Source organism: Pseudonaja textilis, chromosome 3, assembly GCF_049901715.1.
Source record: "Pseudonaja textilis isolate UNSWEBS1 chromosome 3, rPseTex1.2, whole genome shotgun sequence".
NCBI classification, from domain to species: Eukaryota; Metazoa; Chordata; class Lepidosauria; order Squamata; family Elapidae; genus Pseudonaja; species Pseudonaja textilis.
In genome coordinates, this window is record NC_141992.1 from 137691217 (window position 1) to 137715649 (window position 24433).

Sequence of the window (24433 nt, forward strand, 5' to 3'; positions counted from 1 at the left end):
CTTGGTCAATAATACAAAATGTGTATTATAAACCAAAATAGTATCTTTTTCATGATAGAGCAGTTTTTTATCACAGTACTGCAGTTTTACAAAATGAAACAGTCTTGTCTTATTCACATACCAGTTGCTTCTGTTTCACTGAGAAATAAAAAACCTTCACAAGAACAGCAAAGCCTATGCTTGTATTGTATGAAAATTGCACATTGTTACTGCAACTGCGCAGGTACAGGCATGTTTGTACCTCCAATCCAAAATAACTCTACTATTTCATTAACATCTGTAGTTTGAGACACTATCCTTAATTCACATAAATTATTTTGTTACACAGATAGTCGTTTTGTTATCTAGACTGAATAGTGGTTTGTTTTTGAGTAAGGGAGGGTATCTAATTAATTCACAATAAAAGGCTGCAAAATAGCATAAGATTTTCTAATCTCATAAAGAAAAAAGAGAACCAAGCTTATGGTATGGGTCTTCTTGACCTATTTTAACAATAAGCCCTTTTTCTCTATTTCCCTACCTTAAGCATGATGCAACATTTCATTTATACAGTACATTGTCCTTAATATAGATACTTGGAAAGATACGTTTTTTTAAAAAAAAAACCTTTCTAATATAATTTCTCAGTAAGAGCAGATCTATATAAAATTGTTCTGTGTCTGACCAAAGGGCTACTTAATCCTGTCTTTTCCATAAGGGCAATCAGAATGAAGTAAGGGGGCAATATGCTTATGCAGTTCTACTGGATTGTTTACAGGAAGAGTCAAAACGGGAATGTGATATAGGTTAATCTCTTTCATAACTCAATAGCTTTTGATAGCATTCATTATGGTAACATTCTGGACCAATACTGTAGGTTTGGGAGTTGATAATAGAGTTGTACAATAGTACCACTCTATGATGTAGACAGATAGGGGTATCTTTGGCTGACAGTGCCTCAGCCCAACAGCATTGGATTATAATGTCTCACAAGATTTCATTCTGTACCCCAGTGCTATCTGTGTGTCAGGAATTATTTGTACCAGGAGCTAGGAGACCTTGTCCCCCAAAGGGAGAAATATTGACTTTATCTATATCTCATTTTTCCTTCAGGAGTTCAAGTTGATATGTATAGTATCCTTCCATTTCCCCCCGACAATAAACCAGTGAGATTAATTGGGCTGAGAAAGAATGATTGAGTTAAGATCATCCAGGGTGGACTTGAATTAGCAACAGCAATAGCACTTAGACTTATATACCGCTTCACAGTGCTTTACAGCCCTCTCTAAGCACTTTACAGAGTCAGCCTATTGTCCCCAACAATCTGGGTCCTCATTTTACTACCTCAGAAGGATGGAAGGCTGAGTCAACCTTGAGCCAGGTGAGGATTGAACCCTTGGCAGTCAGCAGAATTAGTCTGCACTACCACCTATTAATTAGAACATCGAATAACAGAGTTGGAAGGGACCTAGAGGTCATCTAGTCCAACTCCCTGGACTGGAGCAGGAGAATCTATACCATTTCAGACAAGTGGTTGTCCAGTCTCTTGAAAACTTCCAGTGATGGAGCACCCATCACTTCTCTCCTTCCCTGGATGCCAACACCTTAAGCACAACTCTACCTGGGTATTAATACAATTAGGGAAAAAATAATAATTGGGGAAATTCAGTAGTCCAGTAGCCCCCAACCTTTTTTGTGCCACGGCCCGGTACCAGCATCACAAAATGATCCGCGGCCCGGTACCGGCATCAGCACGCATGACAAGGCAAGGCGAGCCAAGCGACCAGCCAGCCAGCCATCCCTCGCTTCTCCCCGCCACCTGCAACTCCTCCTTTGTACCTTTTTTGTGCTTTCTTAATCTCCTCCGCCATCGGGATGGCTCTTCGTTCGAAGTCGCCCCACCTTTGATGAGACTAAGGCGCGAGGATTCCTTCAGGACCCAAACGCCACTTTCCAACCGGAAAAGCTCACCCGGAAGCACTTTCTCATCGAAACAAAATGGCGGCGCCCAGCAAACCGGCAGCCCCGTAAAAAATGATCCACAGACCGGTACCGGTCCAGGGCCCGGTGGTTGGGGACCCCTGCAGTTGTCCACCATCAGGGTTCCATTTACATCAGATGCTAGATTAAATAAACCCAAAAGGAAACAAGGAAGGGAAAGCCTTTCTCTTCAGGCTGAGGAGGAATTTTTGCCACGGGCATCTTGTTTGACTATGCCAGGGGAGACGCCTGCTTTGGCAGTCTCCCCTCATCCGGTGTGCCATGACCAACCTGTTATATGTTGAGAGGAGGCTGCTGTATTCCTCATTCAGTGCAGCATCTTAGTGCTCCTAAGTAGGCTTCTCCCTCCTCCCACCCTGTGAACACTGAGGCTTTTATGCTGTTTATCCACAGCTGCAGCATTCCATTCATTTGTTCATCAGCACTGCAGCCGTTTGAGAATCCAGCGTTTCACCACCTATTCACTTCCTTCTGTATGCCCATTGTACAAAGAGTATGGTTAAAGGAACAGATCACCTGCGTCCCTCCCTCCCTCCCTCCCTCCCTCCCTGATACAATCATCTGTAGATGAAACTGTTGGGACAACTGGGGAAAGCAAGCATCATTGATATGTTGGTGACATGCTTCTGTGCATTGTCTAAGTCAGGAGAAAGAGAGGGAATGAGTAGGTTGGTGGTATATTTCCGGGTATGATCTAAATCGGGAGAAATCAGTAAGGCGAACCTTTGAATCCCAGATTCAGATTTAGTCACTTTGCATAGGTGATTAACTGGGAATTCTAGCAATAGCCCCTGAGACTTATATACTGCTTCACAGTGCTTTACAGCCCTCTCTAAGCGGTTTACAGAGTCAGCATACTCCACGAAGAAGCATGGTTCTTGTAGCCATCATTTGGAAGCAAAATGGCTGCTATTACAAGGGGTACATGAATTCAGCTCCACTTGACGCACTACCCACAACTGTTCCTGTATAACCTGGGCAAAATTGCTCTGGTAACTTACTGCAGTATTTCCTATGGGGGATTTTCCTTGAGAAACCTGCAGTTTCTTTGGTTAAAAAATTACAGTATTGCCAAGTGCATGTAGTCCTCGAATTACGACCGCAATTGAGCCCCAACATTTCTGTTGCTAAGCGAGAGAGTTGTTAAGTGAGTTTTGCCCCGTTTTACAACCTTTCTTGCCACCACTGTTAAGTGAATCACCGCCGTTGTTAAGTTAGTAACATGGTTGTTTTAAGTGAACCTGCCTTCCCCGTTGACTTGGTTTGTCAGAAGATTGAAAAAGGGGATCAAGTGACTCCCGGGATCCTGCAACATCGCAAATATGAACCAGTTGGCAAGCACCTGAATTTTGATCATGTGACCGTGGGGACACTTCAACAGTTGTAAGTGTGAAAAATGGTCATACGTCAGTGCCATTGTAACTTCAAACGGTCATTTGATGAATGGTTGTAGGCTCGGGACTATTTGTACCACAAATAGGTAGCTGAATGGAACAACCTAATTTATATTATATCTATTGTCATATTATATTATAATCAAGGGTGGGATTCTACCGGTTCCGCTGAACCAGTAGTTGTGGCGATGATTTGGCCCTGCCCACCTGCCCCTACCCTATTCTGTCCTTTATTTCTGGGGTTATCAGCTCAACTGTTTAGCACGGCATGGTGGATTGCTGCGCCTCAGCTGAATTACTCACCGGAACTGCAGCAGAAGGTCAGTTTTAGACCTGAAAGAGCAGCAATTTTCAAACGGTGCGCATACATTTGGTGCTTGCTCACCAAACCGGTTGTTACACCGGTTGAATCGCGACCCTGATTATAATATGAATTATGTTGTGGTTCTGGCTGCCAGTTAGTTACTGAGTTAAGTTCAAAAAAAGTATAATGACCTATCATATGTATTGTTGCTTAGAATTGGGGTCCCCAGTCCATGGACTGGCACCTATCTGCAGCATGCCAGCAACCAGCGAAGCCCCCAAATCATGCCCCCTTTGGTCCATGAAAAAACATCTCCATGGAGCCTGTTCCTGGTGCCCAAAAGGTTGGAGGCCGCTGGCTTAGAACACCTCCTTTCTGAAGAGGTTTACCCACTGGATGCCAAAGTATGCTCAATGCAAAGCAAGAACTAAGGTTCTAGAGGCTTGTATGAAATCACACCGTTCTTCTTCTTTTCAACGCGCTGCATTTACCTTTCATCCCTTTCATGGTTGATTGGAAGAGTTATAATGCCTGGAGGGCATGAGGTTTGTATGCAAACTGCTGACCATCTGACCTGATGCTCAATCAGCAGGGAGAATCACAATGCAATAGGAGGAGGAAAAGGGCGAGGGCAGCCGTTTGTTATCTCAATCTGATTACCCTGGGAGAGAGACTGCCATAAGCAATTGACAGGCTGCTGGTGTTTTGCAAACCGTAGCAATTTAAGAGCAGATTAAGAGAAACACACCTTTTCTTTTCTTTTTTTTCTGGGCTCTGGTGATTGAGAGTGACTGCCTTTGAAGTGAAATCCAGATTTCTATCATTATGCAAACAGTAGGATGTCCATCCTTCCCATTGCAAATATATTTATTTCCAATGACATCGTTTTATTTCATAAAGTTGTATGGATATTTACTTATTAAAAGTTCCAATTTTTTTTTTATTAGCCCAGTAAAATCATTATATGGATGGATACATTAACTCAGGGGTCTCCAACCTTGGCAACTTTAAGGCTTGTGGACTTCAGCTCCCAGAATTCCTCAGCCAGCAAAGCTTTGCTGGCTGAGGAATTCTGGGAGCTGAAGTCCACAAGCCTTAAAGTTGCCAAGGTTGGAGACCCCTGCATTAACTCACTTTAGGGAATCATCGCATAACATATATCATCACAAGAGTTGTGAACTCTTACTTGGATATCTGACAAAACAACTCCCTTAGATGTTGGCCTATAACCAGCATTTTTGAAGCCATGGCCTCATTAAGATTCCTCACTTGCCAAGAAACAGCTGCAGTAGTGACTTTTAAGACAGGACATTTGCAATACAAATGCACCAATTCAAGAAATTTCTTCCTGTCGTCAGTTCCTAATCTTTTGAGCTTTCTGCATCAGCTTCCTTCTTTCCAGACTGAAAGAACAAATGCTACTGCTTTAAGAAGCTCCTTGTGAATTGAACTCTTGAAGAAATAGTGCTGTTTTTTCCCCTAGACTCAGTGTATAAAATCCAGCAACTATATTTGAACAGCAAAGAAATGTAACACTTGTGCAAGGACCAAGAGAGGAAATTTTTGTAATTACTTCACAATTCTGGAGTCACTGCCTTTTCTGCAATCGATTGTATTTGTTGTTGCTTTCTAAATAAGGTTTTATTGTCATTCCTCCTGTTTTCATTTATTATTATCTAGATTTATAAATATTTTGATCTTGTATTTTATATTTTATGACATATAATGTGCCTTATTTTAATTGTGATGCTTCTATAAACAAATAAACTACTGTCTAGATCTGAGAAGGCTCTGGAAACAGAAAGCTTTTGCTTGAACTGTTAAAGACGGCTGTATCTAATAATAAAGGTTTTTGACTGGGTCAAAAGAAAATCCTTTCAAACATTTCTGTAGTAAAGAAAATGTGAAGGTTAAGCATTCAAGACAAATCTTTCGGAAACATTCATCAGATCATAGTTAGAATCCAGCAATCCTTGGATTTGTGGTGCATCACTTTTCTTGTTTCTTATTTTCATTAGCCATTAGATCATTTATAATAGGTTTCTTCAGGCAAAAAACTCCAAAAAGATAATCATATAATAAATTCATCTGATGCAATTTTTAAAAGATTGATCATTTGGTAAGACCTGCTGGACACAATGTGGTTTTTGAGATAAGGATAGGTAAAAGCTGCACAAACAAGTATCAGCTTCCCATTAGTTTCTCTTTTTTGTTTCAAATGAAATATTATGACTTTATCATATTTCCACACACGTGTATAACCCTCTTGTGGCTTATTACAAAGAGCTTATTTGCCATTCCGTTTCCAAATCATGTCACAAACATAAGAAAGATATATTTCTACTGTTTTCTGAATAGTGTAACAAAATCAATGGAAGCTTTGTCATCAGCTTCCAAAGAATGAAAGCTGTAACATATGAGTTTGATCTTTGCTCTGATTTCTGATAAGGAGCCATTTTAAAATATGATTCCTGAACAGATAAGTGATACTTCTGCAGAAAACAGCAAATGATCTTGTATTAATTGAACTCTAAATTAATCCAGATCTGCATATAAAGTCACTAGGCAGCGTAATTGCAGTTGTAAATCTGACACATTTCTAAGAATATAAACTCTAAGAAGGGAAGGGATGTTCCAAAGTTTGTTTCTCAAAAACAGGCTAAAATAAAATATTGTATTATTTCTACAGAAATATACTATTTTATATACAACATTGTTCTGCTTATATATTGCAATACTCCGTGTTGTATTACTTTATCCAAGCTCCAACCAGCTGAAATTTATTTAATTTGCCATACATAATCAGGTCACAGAATTTTGTATAGAGAATTTCAGTTGCCTTGCCATTATTGGTCTCAGAATATCTGGTGGAAACTTATTTTCTATGAGGTAGATATGAAATATATCAAGTTAGTGCTGTTCCACCATTAGATATCACATTGTCTCTAGTACTTCTCAGAATTCTTCAAATGCATATTGCTTTGTATTTACTGTATAAGTAATATAAGTTTTACTTGTAGTAAGTATTGCTAGTATTGCTGATTTCTATAGCAACCTAATTGCTAATCTAATCAAAGAAGTTAATTTAATCATCTCTGCAAGTTCTATAATCTTCACCAACCACTCTTCCTTTGTAGGTCCTGAACTTACAACCAGTCACCTAACAATGTTCAAAGTTACAGTGGCCTGGGACAGGGTGCTTCTGGCATTGTAAAACATTGTGCTGGCTGCCACTTCCTACTGTCACACGTTGCATTTCAGATATTTGACAACTGGCTTTCATTTACAGCTGGTAGGCAAATACCCCATTATCCTGTGATCTGCCATTTGCAAACTCCTCTGCCTCCTTCCCTTGCAAGTGGAGGGAAGGAAGGAGACAGAGGTGGTATTCAGCAGGTGCTGACCAGTTCTGGAGAACCAGTAGCGGAAATTTTGAGTAGTTTGGAGAACTGGCAAATACCACCTGTGACTGGAGATTTTACAATATCCTTTCCCTGCCACATCCACCAAGCCACGCCCATAGAACCGGTAGTAAATAAATTTGAATCCCACCACTGGAAGGGAGTCTGAAATCCTTTGTGGGGCTGCAGGAACAGAGCTGAAATCTTCAGGATTTCATCTATATTTCTGCAGCCTGCCAAAGGATTTTTCTCCCCCTCCAAGCAGAAAAAGGAGGAGAAATCCTTTATGGGGCTGCAGCTGAAATCTACAGGATTTTAGCTCCACAAAGGGTTTCTCCTCCGTGCATGGAAAGGAGATAATTTTTGTAGGTAGGCTGGGAACATTTGAGATCAAATGGATTGCCTCCTGGCTGGGCTGTTCTTTTACTCCATCTGCTTAACCTGGGGAATCACCTAACTACCACAACCAAGAGTGCCAGAATTGTGGTTGTTGGGTGATGTAGTCACATAGGCATTTCACTTAATGATCACTTTATACATTCATTTTATCATACATTCTTTCACTTCTTCTGTCTTCCAACAAAGTTTATACTTTTTAGCAATAACATGTTCATTATTAGTACAGCTTTCTGTTTCAAACTCCAATCTTACATTGTTCAAAACCATAAAGGTCTTTATCCACTTTAATCCTGTCTGGTAATTGTACACAAGAAAACCATTGACAAATATATCCTTAGTTGGTCAAATCTCTGATTTTATTTTGCAATCCTCTTGAGGAAATTCTAGTACATCTAGTACAATTCTAGTACAATCCTCTTGAGGAAATTCTAGTACATCTAGTACAATTCTAGTACAATCCTCTTGAGGAAATTCTAGTACATTGGTACATTCTAGTACAAGTTAACCATTTGTGTTTGCTTATCATTTCTTTTCTATAAAATGCTTCTTGCACTGAAAGTCACAAAAGTGTTTTCAGGCACAATCTACGTTTATATTTATTCCATACTCTAAAAATGGCCCATCTAGCATAATGAGTTTTGAAATCTACATTAACCTTAGCTTTGTCACATCATCACAGGTATCCCTGTCACATGTTCTCAAAAGATTTTCCAGATTCTCTTTTCCAATAGTACATTAAATGGTAAACCCCAATATCCAAGTTGCCCTGTTCACTGATGCTTTGATTCTTACAATCTTTACATCACTATCTCATTTTTTTTTCTTTACGAATTACAGTTGTGTCAGTAAAAACAATGTTAAATTAATGGACTTAATGTTATAATGCTAATGAAAGCTAGGGAGTTTTGTTACTTAAGCTTAAATGCCACTTCAAGAAAACTCAAGAAGCCAACTGCAGAGACATCAAGGGAAGTAACTGTGCCAATAAATGAGGATAAAGAGATTGCAGAAGAGCTAAAGAAATAATGCTGTTTTGTTTTTAGTTTGTTTCTAATCATCATCATTTGTCTTAATTTGGCTTTTTAATTTGTTAATAAATGGATGTTAGGAGCAACGATGGACAAGTACGTTGGTGATATCAAATTATTTTGTATAGTTAGCTCAAAAGGGTACATACTGGTTGCAGAAATAGATATTTCACTGTAAATAATGACAAAACAAAACAATACAGTTGCAAAATCACAACCGATGGTGACAGCCATGAAGGCTTTGTGGGCTCATGGCTCTGGGTCCACTTCACAACACACCTTCTTGTGAATTTTTCTCTGTCCTTGAATTAGCAAAGCAAAGCAAGTTCTTAAGTTTTGATTTTATGCATACAGCTTATTTCAGACAGCTGTTTCATTCCTGCATGATTGATCACGTTCCCCTACTTTCGTGCATCTCTCAGTTTCTGATAAACCATAGCAAAATGCTGGCAAGGCTATAAAATAACAGCTTGATTTGTATGCCTCTGGCCATGCATATTGAAGTTAACCATCTCTGGATGGACATGTGTGCAGACCACATGTTCACTCAATATGCCCAATGCTATTTCTGTATTCCCACTTCCTACTTAGGGTTAAGGAGTTAATTTTGCTGGCTGGCAGGCTCATATAGTATTCTGACTTGATTCTGCCTCTACGGAAGCCATCTAACATTGGGAAGATCTGTCTGTCATTGCCTCCTCTTCTTTCTTCAATAGTTTTTGGATCTTTATCCAAAATCCAAATATTTTCCCAAGATTTTGGAACCAATAAGACTTGAACAGCCAACACCACCTAAAATCTGTTTTGGTTTGGCATTTCACTCCCCACTGCCATCCTTCCAAAAGTTTGTCTTTAAATTTCCAGCTGTCTCCTCCCCGTTGCCAGTAACAGTTTTCTTATGGGAAGACACATGGTGGTTATCTCTCCTTCTCTTGGCTTCTATCCACTAAAAGATAAACGCATGTATCTTTAGGTGACTATGTGATATTGATGCTGTGACACAGTGACAGAATAGAAAAGGAGCATTGGGATTACAGTGGATATTTCAGTTACAAATATCTAATGGGCAACTATTAAGGGGAAAGTAAATTCTATTTTGGGGTCTAGTTGGAAATAAATTGAAAACATCACTGCTGATACTATAATAATTGTATGTGAAGATACATAAGTAACAAGAGGCTCACATTGGTTGGGCATAGAGAACCATTACCATTATCAGGTAAACTAGTGTAGCAGATGATAGACCAAGGGACAATTTGCTGGGGTCCCTCAATCCTGCAGGTTTGCTCCCATTGATAAATGTGAAGTCCTTCACGTTTCCATAAATGTGAAATCATGTAAAAAGCTGCTCCTACGCCAAACCTGGAATTCTCACATGCTTTTAAAAGAACCTATTTCTGTAAATAAGATCTCTGTGGTTTCCTTTTCATGAGAACTGATGACACTCTGCATCTTTCAGAAAATATCTGGAATATTTGAAATAGTCTAGAAATAAAATAAAACAAATAGATGGCGTGTTGCTAAAATGTGAAGCATACAGATCAGATCTACAGAATAGAATCAAGTAGTCTATAAATCAAATAAATAAAATGTTCTTTGGCTTAGATAATCATGTTGAATAAACAGGATTTTTAAACTCTAATGTTTTAGGGGGAAATGTTGTTCCTTTGGAATGGAGCAAAAGAAAAGAAAATCGCTGCTTCTAATTTTGCTGAGACGTGAGCTGGATCTGATTTCTTTTCTCCCTGAAATGATTTCCTTCTAGCTGTTCATTATAATTTTAAGAAGTTATATCTGTAGCCCAAGATAAGTAATAGTACATCCCTTTGTGTTATGTTTTTCAGAATAAGATTTGTTTTATCTTTTTAGTAGCTTTTCCCAACTCTCCCTATCTTACGTATTGAGATTGTAACTCTCAAAACCATCAATGTTGAATTATAAGGTAGCAAAATAAAGTATTTCAGTGACAGTTTGTGAGATTTTGAATAAAGATGTAAGTATTTCACATTAATTATGCCTCTTTTTTAATCTCTGCAGAAATTTCATCTTATATTTAGAACACGAATATTAAAAAAGGCACTGAAGAATAAAGCAGATAAATATGAATGAATACTATTACTGCTTCCTTTTACCTGGATGGATATAAGTGATGTGATAATCATATTATTTCGGATATTCATTATTTTAAAAAAAGAAGATAAGGGCTTGGCTGACATCCTTCTCCAGAGATCTACATCATATTAAAAAGAAATGACAAGCCTATTGGCAGAAGACAATGTGGAGTCCCAGGGCTCAGATGAGCTCGAATGCAAAATCTGTTACAATCGCTATAACCTGAGACAGAGAAAGCCCAAAGTCCTGGAGTGTTGCCACAGAGTATGTGCCAAATGCCTTTGCAAGATCATAGACTTTGGGGAATCTCCTCAGGGAGTCATCGTTTGCCCATTCTGTAGGTTTGAAACATGCCTGCCTGATGACGAGGTGGGTAGTCTTCCAGATGATAACAACATCCTGGTCAATTTGGCTTATGGAGGAAAGGTAAAGAAGTGCCTGCCGGACAATCCTACAGAGCTTTTGTTGACTCCTAAAAGGTTGGCATCCCTTGTCAGTCCTTCCCACACCTCCTCCAACTGTCTGGTTATTACTATCATGGAAGTACAAAGGGAGAACCCGCCAACACTGAACTCCACCCCGGTGGTGGAATTCTACAGGCCTACAAGTTTTGATTCTGTGGCATCAGTACCCCAACACTGGACAGTGTGGAATTGTACTTCCTTGCTCTTCCAGACTTCCATTCGAGTCCTAGTTTGGTTGCTAGGCTTGCTGTATTTTAGTTCTTTGCCTTTAGGGATCTACTTACTGGTATCAAAGAAAGTCACTCTGGGGGTAGTATTTGTCAGCCTTGTTCCCTCGAGTCTTGTTATTCTCATGGTTTATGGTTTTTGCCAATGTATATGTCACGAGTTCTTGGAATGTATGGCTGCTTCTTAGTGGCAATCGCAATGAAATAAGCAATGAAACGTATGAAATGGCCATAGGTGTAGCATAGGTAACTTACTGTATCCTTCTCTTTCATAATCTTGTTACGTTTATCCATTGAATACTGACCAGTTTTGTGGTCCTCTTCTTACTTTTAAGAGTAAATGAATTGTTTTATTCCGCTCTATCCTGTTTATCAATGAATAATCACTTTTAATAGACTAAGCAATAGAAAGAAGATGAGACCAGAATAACTTCTTAACTAGGTGCCTGATGCTACATTACAACAGTGCATTCATTTAAAATAATTTCTTCACTTAGGGATAAAACAGGCCTTTCTGGAGCCATTTCAGATGAAATATCTATTGCATTAAACTGTGTGTTATTTCTGCTGGTGCTTGAGTAATGTTCTTTGGGGTGTTATGAACTGGAGCCCTCTGCTCCATTAGCTTCTTTGAAATCATAAAAGAGGTTTACTAGAATATTTGAACATTGCACTAGAATTCCATAGATGCCTGTGGAGATTCTCAGTCATCCAGGCCAGGGTTGTCCCAAAGATGCTTTTTGGAGAAGCAACTGGACTTCCTGGTTTTTCTTTCTCTCGTTTCGCATCCCATCCAAGAAACTTCTTTATCTCTGACTGAATAGTGGGGAATGGGAGTATTCAAATAATTTACTTATTTAAATAAATCCTTCCATTCCCACCGTCCAGTCAGAGCTGAAGAAGCTTCTTGGATGGGAAGCGAAACGTCTTCAAAGAAAAAACAGAAAGTCCAGTTGCCTCTTGAAAAAGCGTCTTAGGGACAGAATTCCATAGGTTTCTGAGCACGGGGTTCAGGTTTCTACAACCCACAAAGAGAACTGGGGATATCTCTATACCAGATGACTTCAGAGAAGTCAGAAAAAAAAAAGAGAGAAAGATGGACCCTTGGATATTTAAGCAACTCATACAGGTAGCAGGCTGCAAAAATCCACCATCCTTAGGCATATTCCATAATAACATAATCCTCTTCTTATATTTATCCTCAATTATTTTCTGTTTGAAGGAAAACAGAGTTGATTTCATGATTGATTTCACAAATGGCAATTTTCACAAATGTCATTCTTCATTATTATATACATAGCTTATGTATTTTTCTTTTCAGTTGCGACCATATGGATTAAAGCCTTTGGCCTTTCCCTACTTGCACTCAACTGTGGGACAAATGTGCCACATTTTTTTCTACCTGATCACATGATATGAATCAGAGGATCTTTGAAACTCTACCGGTGTAAAAATAGCAATATTTGCCCTCGTTCCAACATTTTGCCTCGCCAGTGCTCCGCCTATTTTTCAAACATTGCAGTTGATTTCCACCAAGGCAGTGAGGTGAAAAGGCCTAATAGGTTTTGTAAAGTTGTCCTTGGACAGTGTTGGAATGACAACAACTCAGCAGATTTGGTGTTGATATAGTTTTTTGCTGACTCAGGGATGGTGGGTAGCATTTCAACCCAGCAGTTTTGTTGCAATGTAAGGTATAAGGTTGAGGCATATGAACAAGAAGGAAGCGCAGATGGAGGTAAAGAAGAAGGAATACATTCAGAAGATTCAGCCAGGCTTTTTCAGAAAACATAGGGAGGATTTCCATATTGAATCTGTACAGCAAGGGTGTCAAGCTTGCAGCATCACGTTGCTGTCATGTGACATTTCTCAACGTTTTCCCCTTTTGCGGAGCTGGGGTGGCCGTGGCCTGCGTGTGACGCATCTGGCCCACGGGACGCCAGTTTGACACCCCTGACAGAATACATGGTTTGCTTAGCACATATCAAACCAAATAATGCACTAAGTATCATATTAGCCAAAAAAACAAAACAAAACATGGTTTCAGTTTGTAGGTAGAAGTCAAATTTTAACTTTTATGATGGAGAATATAATTAGATTGTAATAATGTGAGTTTAACCATTTAATGATAGTTCGCTATTCTGTTCTACTTAGTAAACTAAATGTTACTAATATTTAGATGATTTTAAGGGGAGCATTAGAGGTCATACGCAGAATGTAGTAGAATGAGGGGGTGGGGAAGCAAACAGTGTAAAGAAGATTTTGGATAATATCATAACAGGAAAGAAGACCAATTCCATTTTTCCATCAGAAACCCTTAACTATAATATAAAACATTGGTAATGTTGAAATAGCATTACATTAGAATGTGAAAATGTCGGCTATAGCTTGCTCTTACTGTTCTATTGAAATCGTTGGTTGTTAAAGTGCTTTTATCTCAACTGATAGAAAGCACACACCCCAAAGCCTAAAGAAATGTTAATTCTGCCAATTGCTAACAGCATTAAAAACGATGTCTTAGAATTATATATTAATACTATTAATGTGTTTGTAGCAATGCATGTGTAATCAGATGAAATGCCCTGGCCAGCACCAGAAAACCACGAAGCATCATTCATGACTCCAAACCATTCAAGAGAAAACATTTTATACTGTCTGTGACATTTGTATAACTTGTTTATGTGTATATATGTCATGAGGATTTATATATTTGTAGGGAATTCATACTCACGATTGTTCAAGCTGTACTATTTCATAATAAATTTATTCTTCATGCAAGATGAAAATTAAAGATAAACGTGCACCATTTCTGTAAATGTTTATAAGTTGTGGCTGGCAGTGATACTAATGCAAGGTTTTTGGCCTACGCATTAAGAATTTATGTTGACACAGTATCATGTTCTGCGTGTTTCGAAATAGTGCCTTCAAAGCCAATTCTTTATTTCCTTTAAAAATGAAATAATAATATGCATTAATACAGATAGTCATTATTATATTATTATAAACGAACAGTTGGTTTAGTGACTGTTGGAAGGTACAATGGCATTGGAAAAAAGTGATTTATGGACATTTTTCACCACTGTAGCATCCCTGTGGCCAAATAATGTACATTTGGATGTTTGACAACAGGTTCATATTTATAATGGTTAGAATGTCCTGGGATCATGCGATAACTTTCTAGGGCCTTCTGACAAGCAAAGTCAATCGGGAATCCAGGTTTGTTTAACAACTGCTATTAATTTAACAACTTCAGTAATTCTCTTTAACAAATGTGCAAGAAAATGGGGCAAAATGTATTTAACAAATTTCTCACTTAACAACACAAAAGTTGGCCTCAATGTGGTTATAAGTTGAGGACTATCTGTAATGAAGTAATCATATTCTACTTCATTCCAAGTCTTTAAAGTACTTTACAAAATTTTACAACTTTTTAAACCCAATATAACTGAACTGCATCATAAGTTCTTCTCTCATCCCCTGAACAGTTCCTAAAATGTTTGTTTTATTTTCTGGAGGAATATAAAGGAACATTGCCCATGGGGTCCTGATGGGTTGGACATGACTTCACAGCTAACAACAAAGCATTATGTTCTATAAGATTTAAATATATTATTTGAAACCTTAAAATTTTTATGATGTGCACATTGTCTCTTCACTTCCACACTCATATCTGAGTGAGTAAATAGTTTTAAAATTAAAGTTGAATTTAGAGGTTTAAATCAGGGGTGGGATTTTACCAGTTTGGCCTAGTTCTATAGAACCGGTAGCTCCGAAGAGCAGCTGACACCAAACTGGTTCTCTCCAAAGATCTTCTTTCCTTCAGTTGGGCCTGCCCGCCCACCTGGAGCGCTTTATTTTAGAGGCTGTCCTTTATTCTTATCTTCGTTGCTTTGCGCGGCACAGCTGAGTGCCGCGTGTCAGCAGGAGATGGTGATTACTTGCAGGAGAAGTTGTTTTACAAGTACTGTGCACGCGGGCGCAGCAAAGCGTGTGCTCACCGAACTGGTTATGCCGGTAGGATCCCACGCTTGGTTTAAATCAGGATATAGAGAAGCAGTTGGTGTTTCTCTCCTGTCAGAAATTATACGAGTAATAATATGAGTGTTTTACCTGGCATTAAAAAGTACAGGTAGTAGTAATACACAATTGAACCTCAAGTTTCTGTTGCCAAGGGAGACATTTTTAAGTGAATTGCACCCCATTTTACAGCCTTTCTTGCCACACATGTTAAGTGAATCACGGAAGTTCTTAAATTAGGAACACGGTTGTTAAGTGAATCTGGCTTCCCCATTGACTTTCCTTGTGAGAAGATTGCAAAAGGAGATCACCTGACCCCGGGACACTGCAGCGGTCATAAGTATGAGTCCGTTGCCAAGCCTCTGAATTTTGATCACGTGACCAGGGGGATGCTGCAACGGTTGTAAGTCTGGAAAACGGTCAAAAGTCACTTTTTTCAGTGCCGCTATAAATTTGAACAGTCACTAAATGAACTGTTATAAGTCAAGGACTACCTGTGCAATATTCCTGAGGTTTTCCATAAAACCTGTTCCTCTTTGGGCTGCTTTTGCATACTCCTTCTTGCAATAACATCTTTCACATGCTGCTTGACTGCAAGATATGCTAGAGTTGTGATATTAACAGTTACTAGTGGGATTCTGCTTGAAGGGGAAAAAAATAATAACTGGGGAAAATAAAAACAGGACAGTTTTCTTTTATTTCTGTCAAACTGAGACTAAGATGCAACAGTCCTATTTTCTAAGTCATTTGCTGTTTTAGAAACCAAGGGAACAAAACTCTACACTCTGGTGAGTAAATGAATGCATACAGGGCCTATTAAAAGTAAAAGAAAGAAAAACAAAGGGAAAGGTGTTGGGCTGCTTGTATAAGATAAAGCAACCTCATCACAGAATTGGCCCCTCCTTTTTCTGCAGGCTTCATTTAATTAGCTTTCCCTTTCAACTTTAACAAATGGGGATCGTTAAAGCGCAGCACAGAGTTGAGAAGCAGCTCCATTGGAAATGAACTAAATCACATTTTTTTTATAGGATTGTAAATTGAGCAAAGAAGAAATAATAGGCCAAGAGACAAATGGGAGGGAAGAGATGCTTTTGATCTCTCCTAGCCCCAAAGGCCTGGTGGGTGGTAGGGAAAATTTATTCTTAAACAGTGTATATCAAATGCATGGGAATGGAAGTGTGAACCTGCGTTTTACAGAGAGAAAGTTAAACTTTGTCTAAAAGCAACTATTATAGCAATTTAAGCATGCAGCAAAAGTGAATGTATCTTGCATATTTATCCCTCTTATTTATTGTGTGTGCTCCTTGTTCATCTTCTAAACATGGTAGATACTGTGTTCTTCTATTAACCATGTGCTTATTAATTAGTTGTATTTTGAAAAACTACTCCACACCTTCAAGTTACACAACTCTAGTGACTATATGCTCTTGTTTATGTTATTTTCTTGAAAATAATACATGAGTAGTTAGTCTTAGTCTTCTACTAAACCGTTTTCTCTACTTCCCTGTCAAGCTTGCAGCTCTGGAATTTCCTATGAATTTCATTAAAGTATTAGCCAGACCCGGGATCTGCTTAAATGTTTTAAAATGTTTTAAGCTCACCTTAACAACTAGGTGTTGGCAGTCATTGTTGCAAAGGCTAGCCAACCGGATGTCTTTACTGCTGGCAGAATGAGAAAAGGAAAGAAGGCAGATAATTGTACCATAGATCACATGTTCTACATTCTATCTAAATGTATTCTAAAAACAGTAAATATTTTAATGACTTCTCCCAAGAGGGATTTCTTTAGAAAGTACATTTAATTTTTAAAAACTGTTGAATCTACAATCCGCAATCTACAAAGTGACTAAATCAGTAGACCAACAAAATGCCATGAACATAGTATGTTTAGACTTCAGCAAGTAGACCATAACCTACTTCTTGGTAAGTTAGAAAAATGTGGGATAGATAGCATCACCACCAGATGGATTCGTAATTAGCTGACAAACTGTACTCAACAAGTAGTGCTTAATGGTACTACATCTACATGGAGGGAAGAAGCAGTGGGGTACCACAAGGTTCTGTCTTAGGCCCAGTACTCTTCAATATCTTCATAAATGGCTTAGATGAAAGAATAGAAAGGGAACTCATCAAATTTGCAAATGACACCAAGATGTGAACCCGGATTCAAAAACAGTAACTGGGAGAGGGATTTTGGAGTCCTAGTGGACGGTCACATAAACATGAGTCAACAGTGTGCAGCAGCAGCCCAAAAAGCTAATAAAATCTTTGGTTGTATAAACAGAGGCATAGAAACAAAATCTCGTGAAGTATTACTATTAGTAAAGCCTTGGTAAGGCCTCACCTGGACTATTGCACCTAGTTTTGGTCACCACATTACAAAAATATGTTGAGACTTTGGAAAAAAAGAAAAGAATAAATACGGATAGTCCTTGACTTATGACCACAATTGAACCCAAAATTTATGTTGCTAAGCGAGACATTTGTTCAGTGAATTTTGCCCTATTTTACAACCTTTCTTGTCACCGTTGTTAAATTAGTCAAACTGTTGTTAAGTGAATCTGGCTTCCTCATCAACATTGCTTGTCAGAAGGTCACAAGAGGTGATCCCGGAACACCGCAACTGTCATAAATAGAAGCCAGTTGCCTTTGGATTTTGATCATGAGCTCATCGAGATTTGGTTTTAAATGTGGGTGCAGCAGAGCTGTTCTCCCTTATCAAGTCCATTCCTTTCATGTGTACTCCCTCATTGCCAGTCTTGAAATGTTCAATCTCCAGGCCAAGAACCTTATGAAAAAAATAATAATCTTATTGTCATAGTCCCGGAATTAACTGCATCACCATCATCTCACTACCTTCTGAATATTTGGATCACTGAGGTGCCCAGAAGGGCTAATTTCTTTCCCTCTCAGATGATGAATTCATTCTGAAGCGTCAAAACTTGATAGCCAGAGAAGCCTGAAGGGTTGTAAAAAATCTGGGTGCTGTCTCAAAATAAGGAATCTGGAGAATCAGCAGTCACACTCCCCGAATTCTACTATAAGGTACAGTCAGTCCTCAACATACGACTGCAATTGAAGCCCAAATTTCTGTTTGCTAAACAAAACAGTTGTTAAGTGAATCACTGCAGTTAAGTTCGTAAGAGCAAGAGCATCTAGACTTATATACCGCTTCACAGTGCTTTCCAGCCCTCTAAGCGGTTTACAGAGTCAGCATATTGCCTCCAACACTCTGGGTCCTCATTTTACCTCAGAAGGATGGAAGGCGGAGTCAACTTTGAGCCAGTGAGAATCGAACTGCTGGCAGTTGGCAGAATTAGCCTGCAATACTGCATTCTAACCATCACGGCTCATGACACGGCTTGTAACACGGTTGTTAAATGAATCTGGCTTCTCCATTGTCTTTGCTTGCGAGAAGGTCGCAAAAGGTGATCACATGACCCCGGGAGCATAGCAAATGTCATAAATATGAGTCAGTTGCCAAGTGTCTGAATTTTGAATATGTGACCATGAAGATGATCGTAAGTGTGAAACTGGTCATAAGTTACTTCTTTCAGTGCCTTTGTAACTTTGACCGGTCACTAAACGAACTTGTAAGTCAAGCACAATATTTACAGTCGGTATGAAGACTATTTGTATAGCTGTGTGGTATTCCATTACAATGGCACATCTTGTCAGCAAATAAAATATGGTCCAAAAGAGTTACTTTGCTTCATTTATTCACTCCCTTGTCCTACAGAGATGTCACTGGTGCAGGTAAATGAAGGATAATGGCTAATGCCTATTTCTCATGCAGATAATATAACAATGGCTTTTACAGTCATAAAAAAGCCATTTGTTTTACTCTCTGTCTCTTGATGAAAGCAAGGGTAGTGTTTTTGATGCTTTACATTTTTATATTTCACCATTCTATTATGCAGGTTTGATCTTAAGATCATTTTGATTTACTGCAAATTTAAATAACTACCTCATTAAATGAAATAGCTCCTGCTATGCATGATACCATTTGTGTGTTTTGTATAATTTATATTGAACTGAATGTCTGTGAGAGAAATAGAAATGGGTAGGTCCTTATATCCAACCGGAGGCCATTTGTTCTTCTTTCTTCGCTTTGTTGGGGGACCAAACAAGGCATTTGAACGAGTTACGGGGATTCCTCGAGTTATGACCATTCGTTCAGCAACCATTCAGAGTTACGACAGCACTGAACAAATGCTGTTTCTGGGTCCTCATAGTTCTGACTATCGCAGCATTCCCTCGATCACAGAATGTAGGTTCTTGTTCTGACCAAGGTTTTCGGAGACACCAACAAACACACGTTAAATCCAAAATCCTTTTATTTTAGTTCAATGGCTGTGAATTATTGTTATTCACAGCCCCTAACGAGTCTCAACCAGTTGTAAATAGTCCCATGGAAGTCTGCCAAAGTTCTTTAGGAGAAGTCTGATAAGAACGCACTTTTACCTTACTCGAACGACTAAAGAACCAATTCGTCTTTCAAAACGGAGCACAAATTCACCACAGAGCTTTCAGGTTCCAAACCGACCAGAGCGAAACAACGTTGCTTTCTGAAAATGTTCCTGTTCCTTTGCACTTCCTTTATATCTTATAGAAGGGGCAATCACCTCCAAACCTTACTCCCGAGTTGCCCCTTTTGTCTTAACTGCTTTTGCCTTCTGGCAGCTCTGCGCGCACACACCCTGGGAACGGGCTCCCCTGGTTCCTCTGCCTTGCTGCTGTCAGATTCTGGAGGTTCCGGAGTCAGCACATAACTCCCAGATGGCCCTGGCCCCATCTCTGTATTGGATGTAGGACCATTGTTTGAGTCCTCCCCAGACTCCCGCACTTGCCCATGTTCTTTCCCGCTGTCTGATTCTGCTGCTGTCTCCACAGGCTGCCGGCACACCACAACAGTTCTGATGTTCCCTACCAACTTCCTGGTAAGTCAATGGGGAAACTAGTAAAAAGTTACACTTATGTGAAATAGTCACTTAATGAGCCACATTATCCTTGCTCAAAGATGGTAGATGAGACTGCTGGAATTGCCTTCATTAAGCAATGTCCTATGATGCCACATCTTATGACGACATCATTTAGCAACATTTGGGTCCCAATTGCTGTTATAACCCAAGAATTATCTATAGTCATAATGCAGTACACAGATTGAGCTGGTTAAATAAACAGTTTTGTACTATATTCCAGCCACTACATTACATGTTAGTCTTAGTTTCCTATATGATCTTTCAAATGGCTACGGAGGAGTAATGAGTAACCTGCTAAGAGTTGAAATGTTTAAGCTACTGTTCATTTAAGCATCATTTTTTCCGTAGTAAAAAATTAAAAGTCAGCCACCTAGGTTTTAAGACTTTCATGCTAATATTATGCTAATATGATACAGTTCGGATGTGTGATGTGTTGATTTTAAATTTTGGAGTAAGGCAAATAGTAGGGCTCATCTCGGAAAAATAAATATTTCAACCCTCTTCCAATATTGTATTACATAAGCTTTTCATAAATGTTAGCTACTGTTGACATCAGTTCCAACAAATATATTTAGCACAATACACTGATGTGTTGGCTTGGTAAACTGCTTAATGAGTCTTAAGGGAGTTTTCTTTCATTTGTTTTAAATGGCAGTCATAACAAAGGGAACAATTAGGTTAGAGAGATACAATTTGATTCTTAAAATGCCTCCTAAAGCCAGGTCCACAAGCCTTAAAATTGCCAAGATTGGAGACCCCTGTCCTAAAATCCATTCATTGCCACTTTCCCCACAACCTAAGAGTTTAAATAATACCTACAGTAAAACTAACTCCATACCCTATATTTTCTTACATGCAGGCAAATATACTTTTTTCTCTAGCAATGTATGATACAAAAGCTACCATGCCTCCACCTTTATCCTCCAGAGGAATAAAACATTTCTGTGGATTGAGATATAAATTACTGGTGCTAGAACTGGCAAGCATCTTTGAAATCTTCTTGTCCTCTCGTCTGTTCAGTGTCTTTATTATCAATGGCCTTTTGTGCCTCTCAGTGTTGTTTATACAAGCATGCTTATCTTACAGTGGCAACTGAAAGAAATTCCTTTTTCAGCTGTGATGAGTCCTCACTGATATAATGCCACCATCAGCATTTGTACACCATTCAATATTGTGTTAAAAGGAGTCACTTATCCGATCTAGTTGAAAGTCATCTAAACTCTCTTTCAGCAACAAACCTGTAAGTATATAGAAGAACACTGTGTAGGAATCAATATACTCCCACTAGAAGTTAGGTTGAAAACAGTGTTATTCCAGAAACTTGATAGCGATAGATGACTTCTTGATTGAGTGATTTGTGACTATGGTTTTGTTATGATCGTTATGTAATCCATTTTTCATTTACCATGGAATGAATGAAACACACACATACACAGCAATTTTGTCTTTTGGTCTGACAGCAAGATTCTCCTTATGTTCTTACACATGCAACATCCCAAAGCAGTTCCAGATAAAGCAGAAACGGTGGTGACCAAATAATGATTTATTGGCTGGAATGAAACATTATTTGCTTGACGATCAGTTTTCTTGATGCAGAAATGAACAAGGAAGAGCTGTCATTGACCTCTCCACAAGATTTCCTGATGAGGTGGATGTGTAACAACACAGTAGCATTATTTATCCTTTGAATTTACAGGAAATATTTGATTTGCTAGTATGTATAATAGCTTTTCTTCCTTCCAGGATTTTCCACAGCTGCAAATTCTGTTTGCTGTTGTACAGTGATATCCAACTGCTAGCAGAGCAATGATGTCCTGGATTCTTCTTCTAGTGTCCATCCAGCTTTCCTGATCAGTTATGGAAACAACACAAAAGATACAGAATGTAAGAAAACAAGACAAACTCCAGTCTATAGAGAAGTCTACTCAAATGTTAAATGTAGACCAATATAAACTACAATTCTTGAGAAATAATATGTTTCTTTCTACTCATTCCCCTTTTCAAAAAGGCAAATTCTGCTGATCAAAGAAATAAATACAAAAGAAAGTAGCATTTGAAAAAAATGTTCTCAGACACCAGATCAACCACTTTTATTCCTCACTGAATATGAGGCCGTCTCCACCTAGTGGTTAAATGCTTCTATTGTTTCACCAATAAACAATAAAATGGGCTTAAGCAGCTAACTGTGGAGCCTTTGTTATTAATTTGAAAAGATTTCTCCCATCTTATTTATCTATGACATTTGTATGCTCCTATTAGGACCCTTAAAAGATTTCAAAGCATAAAATAAGTGCAATTTAATAATATAACCTGCTATGCTCTTACCAGGTTTTTGTAGTGGTAAAATCATAGCTAACCCGCAGTTTGTCAGGTGCTTTGGCGGAGTCCCATGTATTGTGCTGCCACTGGTTGAAGGAAATTCTGCCCCTGCTGTTGGTTAGTTGTATCATGGCATTCTGAAAATTGGTTATCGTGTCTCTACTTGCAGCTAGTATTTTAACAATGTTGTTGCCAGATGTTGGGCGGATAACGGCATACCTTGAGGATCAGATCCAGAAACTTCTCTTTTTGGAAGAGAGTATTATTAGACTTCCAAGATTGATGTCAGCCTTCCCAGTATACCAGATAGGAAACAGACCAGGTATGCTACTGCTCCTTTATTTGAGGCTACTTTAATAGAATATTGCAAGCGTGAAAGTTCAAATCACCCGCCATTTATTTTTCAGGCTGAGAAGTTAAGAAGGGTCTCTTCTTTCCCTCTTTCTCTACTGCTTGTAAAACTGTGGGCTGTACCCGCTCTTAGGCAGCATCTCTTTGCCCCATTTTTCAAGGTTTTTCCTCACTCACTGTTACACATTCATTGGAAAAATATCATGAAGAAACGGTAGCTTCATTTTCTCTCCAGAATACTGCTCTAACATAATAGCAATGCTCCATATCTAAGGGGCTGCACAACAAGAAGCCATGGATGGATATTAATGTAGGAGATGATCAGTCTAGAAATCAGGAAAAATTTCCTGACAGAATAAGCAATCAGTGGAACAGATTGCCTCCAGAAGTTGTGGATGCTCTATCATCGGAGGTGGCCAGAATGGTATAGGATCAGGGGTAGGATTCAAAAATCCCAGCAGCTGGTTTGCTGCCTGGTTGCTGGGTGGGCATGGCCTACTGAAACTTCCTGTTTCCAGCTTCCAGTGGGCTTCCAGAGCCCGGGGGAGGCTGTTTTCGCCCTCCCAAGGGTCCAGAGGCTTCCCCTGGGCCTCTGGGAGAGCAAAAACAGCCTCACCCAAGCTCTGGAAACCCACCAGAAGCCAGAAACAGGCCCGTTTCACAACTTCCGGTACTTCTGGGAGGGCCATTTTTCACCCTCCCATGTGGAGGCCTCTCCCAGGCCTCTGGGAGGGTGAAAGCGGCCTACCCCAGGCTCTGGAGGCCCACTGGAAGCCGGAAACAGGCCCATTTCACAACTTCCGGTACTTCTGGGAGGGCCATTTTTCACCCTGCCAAGGGTCTGGAGGCCTCCCCCGGGCCTCTGGGAGGGTGAAAGCAGCCTACCCCAGGCTCTGGAGGCCCACTGGAAGCCGGAAACGGGCCTGTTTCTGGACTTGCAGAAGGCCCATTTTCCCCCCTCCCAGAGCCTCCATGCAGACCCTGCACCTACCTGCATTGCGTAGAGACTCCTGGGAGGGGACGGGCAGGGTGGGCGCGGTCAGCCGGTTGGTTGAAATACCGGTTCAGCGAACCAGATGTAACATTAACATCCAATTCACCCGAACCAATCTGAACCTGTAGAATCCCACCCCTGTGGGATCACCTGCTTGAGAAGGGTTTGGACTAGAATGTCCCTTCCAACTTCATTATGCTGTTATTCTTAGCTGACAAAGTCTCAATTAAAAAGTATTTCTCTATTGAAAAAAAAAGTTTTGGGGGGAAATCATCATCGACTGATAGCTGGTTTGGTGGAATAGTTAAGGTACTAGACAATCAGCAAATAGCCACGTAACTTAATGGATAACTTATCCAGGAAAAAAAATAACCACAGGATTACAATGTTTTTTTTCTAATGAAGTTAGAAGTCTGATTTGGAATCACTATAATCCACTGTCAGTGTCCAGATTGTGCTTCTCC

General features: G+C 39.4%; 1 protein-coding gene across 6 annotated transcripts in view; it reads left to right on the forward strand.

Moving 5' to 3' along the window:
- The window catches only part of RNF182 (ring finger protein 182), a 35460-nt gene extending 12990 nt beyond the window's left edge, over positions 1-22470 (forward strand). For 4 of the 6 annotated variants that reach the window (XR_015743115.1, XR_015743113.1, XR_015743114.1 and 1 more), the window contains exons 2-4: positions 20217-20263; positions 21392-21545; positions 22049-22470. Coding sequence is in view for 2 of the 6 variants with exons in the window: in XM_087930917.1 (XP_087787043.1) it covers positions 10757-11497 (741 nt within the window). In the remaining 4 variants the exon portion in view is untranslated. Of the gene's footprint in view, positions 1-10543; positions 14113-20216; positions 20264-21391; positions 21546-22048 lie in introns of those variants that run through there. The other 2 variants (XM_087930917.1, XM_087930918.1) reach the window with 1 other exon arrangement.
- Positions 22471-24433: the final 1963 nt, after the last annotated feature.